General features: G+C 39.2%; 1 protein-coding gene across 1 annotated transcript; it reads left to right on the top strand.

Annotated features, from left to right (window-relative positions):
* The first annotated feature begins 346 nt into the window (after positions 1 to 346).
* Positions 347 to 1048, top strand: LOC148546626 (uncharacterized). The gene has a single exon (XM_088498134.1). It carries the CDS (start codon positions 347 to 349, stop codon positions 1046 to 1048), a length of 702 nt encoding a protein of 233 aa, XP_088354260.1.
* The last annotated feature ends 6631 nt before the right edge of the window (positions 1049 to 7679 follow it).

The raw sequence follows: 7679 nt of genomic DNA, 5'->3' as shown, positions 1-7679 counted from the left end.
TTCCAAGGCTCCTAGTTTATTATATTCTTTCTACTATTATATGTATGTATTTTATTTTTAGAGGTCGTAGCGCCTCGCCACCTCTGTTTTACATCCTAGGTGTAAAGCCCTATGTGGTAGGGTGTTACATTATGGTATCATATCAGTTCGTTCCTATAGAGCCTGAGGGATGGACTGACTATGCTTCTGGGCATACTTTGGGTGTCTATACATGCTATATAGGGTATCTAACTGATATAAGTGGCATGAATGCTCATGAGCATGCATTTGGAATTGTGAAACACTAGACTCGCGATATTGAGACTGATCACCTTGATATCACTTGTTTGGTGTGAACAGGAACCAAATGTCATCTCGTGGGCACGGTCGTGGGCGTAATCAAGGCCGAGGACGGAGATTTAATGAGGTAACCATACCGGTAGATAGTTTGACCGATATCGTGACTGCAATGACGAGTGTTGTTGTTGCCATTGGTACTGTTGCTGTTGCGACCATTCGAGTGATGGATAGGATGGAACCACAAGTTCGAACTGGCAACGATGGTGATAATGAATATGAAGGTGGATATAATGTTCTGAACATAGGGGTTCCAGTGGGTTATCCGGAGCAAGTTAACACAGGTCAGGCAACGGGAGAAAGCTCAAGGAGGACTGAAGCAGCAAGGAATAATCACCGGGAATCCTTCACAAAGAAAAAGGGGCCCATTACACCTAGGAGCCAAAATTTCAAAAAGAATCATTTTGTCGCTTCACATTCCCAGCGCCGGAACAATGACCGAAGGAACGACAACCGTTCGGATCCGAATTCAAAAGGGCAAACTAGTGCTCAACCAGATGACTTAAGATGCTCAAGATGCAAGAAGTACCATCCAAACAGACCATGCAGGGCCGGATTAGGCGTATTTTACAAGTGCAGGAGACCAGGGCATATGTCTTGGAATTGTTCATACAGAGAAAGCCGGAACGCAACCGAATCTGATTTTCAGACCCGAGGTAATTATGAACCAGCAGTTGAATTTTTAACTTCCTTGTATACCATTGATATGTAATATTCGTTCGTGATGCATGACAAGTTTCAGTAATCATGAAGTCCAAGTCGATAATTAGTCGAAAACTATTGGTTGTTGAGACGGAGTGATACTTAGCTAACTTAGAGGAGTGGTTAGGCTTTTGAAGGTTAAGGATTAAGTGACGTAGTGGAAGCAGGTTGGACCGTATAGTGGAAACAGGTTGGACCATATCTAAGGAATCAGGAGTGTTGAGGGCTACGCGGAGTTATTGTTCGGAATCCAGTGACGGTAAAACTTTGAGGAAGAGGAATAGAGCGAATTCAACCTTTAGCTGTTAATTGTTAAGAGGCAAGTGAAGATAAAACCAAATCCCTATACGAGAAAGTTTCTAAGATAATTCTTGAGGGTGTGTCAGAAATTTCATTTCAGAGAGAAAGCGAGTTTGCGATAGGCTTAGTACCAGAAGCCGGATTAACTTCAATCGCACCACAAGCAAAGACATTATTATAATCGGTAGAATTTAGGATTGAGTGGAAAGGGAGTAATAGAAGAGGGAATCATCTAACTAATTATTTCTTTGTGGGAAACACCGGTTATGCCGGAGAAGAAGGAAGAGAACGGCAGGAAGCCTAATGCAGAGAGAGTGTGCTAACGAACCTTCGCGACTCGATCTAATCCTTCTTTTGAAACCTACATTGACATTCTATCCGGAGCTCTTCCTAAATGGCTTGACTATCTTTCTAACTTTACTCCTTATGTGCATGAATTTTGTTTCTCCCAGGATGAGTCTAAGCTTGTCTTGGTATAAATGCGTAATCCTTGAATCTTGTATGCTCGCTATGACTAGAGTTGCCCTTATTTGCAAACCACGTTCTTCAAAATCAGCTGAGACTTCTTAACTCTGTACGCTCTGTTCTTTCTACCAAAGATCTTTAATTTGAACTCTTTTCTTGAGATGCACCTAGGTTCCTTTCCTTGTGCATTTCATCATTTCGGTGTAATCCTGATTAACCGTCTACAAGATTTTCTTTCTGACCGTTTTTATTGTTCCTTTATTTTTCGAGCTTAATGTCCTTTTGAAAATTAACTTGAGCCCATATTAGTATCACGTATAAATTATAGCTGCAACTGTTGAAATGTTGATTCCTTAAGAGCAAGACTTTTGGACACGGAAGATGAAGCAAGTAAGTGTGCACCGTCAAAAAGAGTTTTGGAGTTTTAAATTCTTGCCGACCATAAAGCCCATGATTAGTTTAATGCGCTAGAGATACACCGGTTACATGGATACCCGAATATGAAGAGAGCTTTTGAACTCCAAGAGAAGGATTAACCCTAAATCTAGTAATCAGGATACCCGAACTTATTTAACAACTCAGAATTAGTGCGATACATTACCAGAGGGATTTAGGATACGTGTAAATACAACATCGTGAAGTGGTAACGGATGCCCTGAGTAAGAAGTTTCTGGGGAAATGCTTGGATATAAATTTTGGAGGAAGGAAGGCCAGGTAAGTTGGAACTTTAAATTGGATATCAAGGGTATAGCTAAAGGAGTCAAACAAAATCTATTGTGGTCTTAAAACGTAGCAAGGACGAAATGCAGGAAGCGTAAGAAGACGATAAAGATCTACCGAGGATGTTGAAGTCTGGTAAAGAAAAGGGAACTAAGAATAGATTTATATGCCTAATGCCGAAATAGAGATCGTAGAGTCAAGGACTTAAGGAGTGCAATAACGGTGATAGTGAGCTACTAAGGGTGTTGAAGCCGGTTGAATCAAGAAGATGCCAAGAGAGGGTTATGTGTCAAAATCGGAAGTCGAAATGAGAAACTGTTGACCAAAGCCTACAAGAGAGGATTTTCAAAGTTACCTTGAGATTTAAAAAACATATCACGAATCCAAAAGATATTTTGAGCAGCCAGAAGTGAAGAATGAAGTGACAATCTATGTGATTACATGTTCGACGCATGGGAAAGAAAAGAAAGACCACTAGAAGCTGTGCAAAATGCTACAACTATCGAAGGTTCTACATTAAAGGTAAAAGAGAATAGCCATCGATTTCGTAGTAGATTGCCGAGGTCTAGAACAAAAGGCAATACTGTTAGGGAATCGTGAACCAAGTGACCAGGCCCATTTTGCCTATCGAAGCAAATTACTTATTAGGGATATTAATAAGACTATACATCAGGAAGAAGGTGAAACTTCACAGTACGCTAAACACCTCTGAATTAATCAAAAACTGGAACGTCAAACGTCTTAGTTCCTGAATGTGATAGCCGAGACAACAAAGAAAAAGTTACGCAAATCTGAGTTAGAATTCTTATTATGAAAGCCGACAAAGAGTTAGGCAGATTCAAGAAGAAGACTTCTCAAGTTGGAAGGAAAATGACACCTATCTCTGAAGATTACTTCAACGACTAGAATCGGATGAGCAATCAAGAACAAGAAAGTTAAAACCTGCTAAGTTAGCCTATTTCAATTTTGAAGAGTATTGATGGTTAGAGGCATGCCAAATAGATTTCTGCCGTAACTTTCGGACCTATTCGACGTACTCCATATTTCGTAATTTCTGAAACACGCTTCTAAAACAAATTCATGTCTTACAACCTAAGCCAGTTAAAATGAAAAGAGATGGACGTTTCGAGTAACGGGGTCAACTTCACGAAACTCTGACTATACCGAAGGACTACCCACACCTCTTTTCAGATAATTGAATCTGAATTTTGAGGACAAATTTCCTAATTAGGTGGGTAGGATAAAAACCCCGCTAAAATCGGTAAATAATTAGTTAATAAATTAGATTTTAATTATAAAAGCTAAAAATGCAAAACTAATATCAAAATAGGATAGAGCTCGTCAAAACAAGAATTTTGATACCAATTTCGAAGATTTGGCCCAAAATCAGACCGGAAAGGTCAAACCGGTTGAACCGGGGCCCAAACTGGGCCCGTGGGTCCAACCGGGCCCAAACATTTAAAGAAAACAGCAGCTCCTTCTTCTCCATTGCATGCAACGACACAAACAGATTGGGGGAAGGGAGGAGGAGCTCTCAAACCCTCACCACCTTTGATCCACCATAACTCTTCCGTCTGGGCTCCGATCGCCGCACCGTTCATGGCCACGCGTCGAGCTCTACCTTTCTATCGGATCATTTTATTGGTAAGCCTCATTTCTGATTCAGAATATCTACTCCCATTTCTTTGGTGAAATTGAAACCCTATAGTAAAATCTTGCCCAATTTTGTGTTTTAGGTTCAAGCTAGCTTCCGGAAATTAATGGGCTCGAGCTATTAAGCATATCGGCACAGTAAGGACACGCTAACCCTAGCTCAATCTTGCATTTATAGTGGGAAAACTGAATTTGGAACATGTATATAAATTAGTTATAGATTAAGTGGGTATATATGCATTGGAATTGAATTGGGAGTATTTGGAGGCTTATTGGTGATCAAGACTTGGTTTGTGGCTGTTTTATTTGAGCTTGGAGGGGCTGTGTTTTGCTTGTGAGGCTGCCTTGGGTGAAACAAAGTAATCGACCAAGGTATGGTTTAAGTTTTGCGCGTTTAATATTTAAGGTGTTGTGAAAACCTAGGTTAGAGGAACCATAGGATAAGTTGAATTGGTTAATTACGTTTAATGATTAGTCTTGTAATATTGTTGGAATAAATTGTTGGTGAATATGTATTGGAATTATGAGGTGTTGAAGTTGTTAATTGTGTGCTCTTGAAATTGAGTTAGTAATGGAAGTTATGGTCATGATTTGTTAGTATTAAATATGTGTGCTTGAGATTATTCATGAGGGGTTGATGAAGATGTTAATATGTGTTAATGAAGGGTTGATGTATGTTAATGGAATTTAATTGTTATATGTTGATAGAGGGTTGATATATATGATGAAGGGTGGTATAGGTGAAGAGTTGTTATAAATAAATGAGGGATTATTGATATATGAGGCAAATGTTGATATTTATTGATGGTTAAGGTTTGTTGAATTGGTTAAAAGGTAATGTTGGTAATGATTGTTAATGAAATGGGCTGATATGGTATTAGTATGTAAGTTTTGATGGTAAGGAACATGAGTTGATGAAAATGAGGTTTGGTTGAGAATTGGTTAAAAAGCAAATTTTGATGTACTTTGGACGTCCATAATTTACTCCTCAAATTTTGGATTGAGATGTGATTTACTGCAAATGAAAGATAGTTTTATGAGCTTTTGATTGACATCAATTTTGGGAAAAATAGAATTTTGTAGAGAAAGTTATGTACGTTGAAAGTTTGGTATATAAATCTGTGTTACAGGATGGCTAAAACAGGTCTGAAGCAGCTTTCTGGGCATTCTGCCCATTTTTGAAAAAACGCCCATCCACGCGTAGGCGTGGCCTACGCGTACGCGTGGTGTGGCATTTTGACGACTCATACTAAAGAAGTTTAATGCCAAGGCTTGATGATTAATGATGCATTGATTGTGAAAATGAAATGGCTTATGAATGATATCTAAGATACGAGTTTTCCTGGGTAATAGAACCGTGGCTCGCTGATAAACCACTATTTTATAGTTTATATTGTGTTTAATTGTGTGGTTTTGTCATGATCCTTACCCGCTTATTCATCAATTTAGCATGCATTTAGATTTCCTTCCTAAATTTAGTACATGTTTGAAAATTGCTTCCTAGAGACTTTAATTATTTAATTTTAATTCCCTTTTATTCCATTCGATGCCGTGATCTGTGTGTCAAGTGTTTCAGGCTTTATAGGACATGAATGAGATGGAGATTGGAGAGGAAGCTAGCAAAAATGGAAGGAACACAAGAATTTGAGGAGATAACCAGCGAGAAGTGACGCGGTCGCATGGCTCACGCGACTGCGCGAAGGAGCTCAAATCGCAGTGACGCGGCCGCATGGCTCGCGTGGCCGTGCGATTGGAAAGCACAAGCGACGCGGTAGCGTGGACGACGCAAACGCGTGGAGAGGAAAAAGCGCAAGCGACGCGTCCGCATGGATGACGCGATCGCGTGACATGTGCGATCTGCATAATCTGCAGAATTCGCTGGGGGCGATTTTGGACCTTATTTCGGCCCAGTTTTTGGCCCGGAACAGCAGACTAGAGTCAGAGAATATGCAGAAACAACACACACATACATTCAGTAGTGGGGAGATCTAGTTTTTCACTCTCTTAGGTTTTTCTCTCTAGTTTTTAGAATTTTAATTTTCAATTGGTCTTAGCATTGGAACATTGAGAAGAGTTATTTCCTCATCAAGACTTCATCATTCTAGTTTGTTCTCTTAACTTGGTTTTATTCTTCCATGTTCTTTGTTATGTTCAATTTTGTCATTCAGATACTTTTATGATTATTTAATGCAAGGGTTATTTCTTTTTAATTCAATTTCAATTCCAATAATCATGTCTTCTTTTAATTCCCTTTTATGTGTTATGGATTTATTATTTACAATGCGTGAGTAGTTTCATTACTTGATGGGGAATTGATTGAAAAGGAACTCTTGAGTTGGAAGGATTGAAAGAAAATTTGTAATTGGGTTAATTGTTGAATTGCTATCCTGTCACCATTGTCAATCCCTTTGAACTAAGTGGGTTGTAACTCGTGAACGGATCTAGTAATCCAACTTGTTTGATTTTCCCTTACCTAGTAAAGGATAACTAAACCGAGTAACCGTTAATTGTAAATCAATCTTAAAAATCATTCCATCAATGATAGAGATTCTAACTAATCAATTCCCAGTCAAGGCCTTTATTCATATCATTTAATTTTCCTCAGTTTACATTCCAATTTACTTACCTCAACTTCTTCGAACTTCTGATTAATAAGATAGCACCCTTCTCTGCAACTCGTTGGGAGACGACCTGGGACTTAAAACTCCCAGTAATTTTGATTTAAACTCTTTGTGACACATTTCTAAATTGATAGACAGATTTTCGGTGAATTAAGAACTATACTTGCAACGTATCAATTTTAATAATTTTTTAATTCATCAGCTTCTGCTTCCCATCAATTTTTGGCGCCGTTGCCGGGGAGTTGCAATAGAGTGCTAATTTTATTAATTAGAATTTATTTATTTGCATTTTATTTAATTTTGCTACTATGAGCTGCATGTTTCTTCCGTCAAATGACGCATTCACTTCCTGATCCGCGCTTGCTAATATTCGATCCTGAAATTGAAAGAACAATTTCACGAATAAGGCGAGAACAGCGTAGGTTAGCCCGCTCTGAGGGTGGATCTGAAAGTGAATCTGAGGAAGAAACCAGCCCCCGTTCTACTGATTCGGTTGTTTTACGTGCAGAAAACATGGCAGCTAGAAGAGTTACCATCCAGGAGGAAGGAGCTCCTGATTTTACAATGCAACCGTTTCAAGCGCATCATCCAGCGGTAGCTACAGATTTTGAAATAAAGACCGCACCGTTAAATTTGATGCCCAAGTTTCATGGCCTACCTGCTCAAGAGCCTATCAAGCACTTGAGAGATTTCCAGGCAGCCTGTTCTACTGTCAGGCGTGATGGCACTGATGAAACTTCAATTCTGCTAAAAGCTTTTCCGTTCTCTCTTGAGGGAAAAGCAAGAGAGTGGTACTACACTCAACCTATAGCAAATGTATCCAACTGGGATACACTCAGAAAGGAGTTTCTGGAGAAATTCTTTCCATCTGAAGTTACTGAT

The sequence above is a fragment of the Arachis ipaensis genome, chromosome B9 (genome assembly GCF_059453495.1).
Source record: "Arachis ipaensis isolate K30076 ecotype BB chromosome B9, ASM5945349v1, whole genome shotgun sequence".
In the NCBI taxonomy this organism is placed as follows: Eukaryota; Viridiplantae; Streptophyta; class Magnoliopsida; order Fabales; family Fabaceae; genus Arachis; species Arachis ipaensis.
This window is presented reverse-complemented; position numbering and strand designations above follow the sequence as displayed.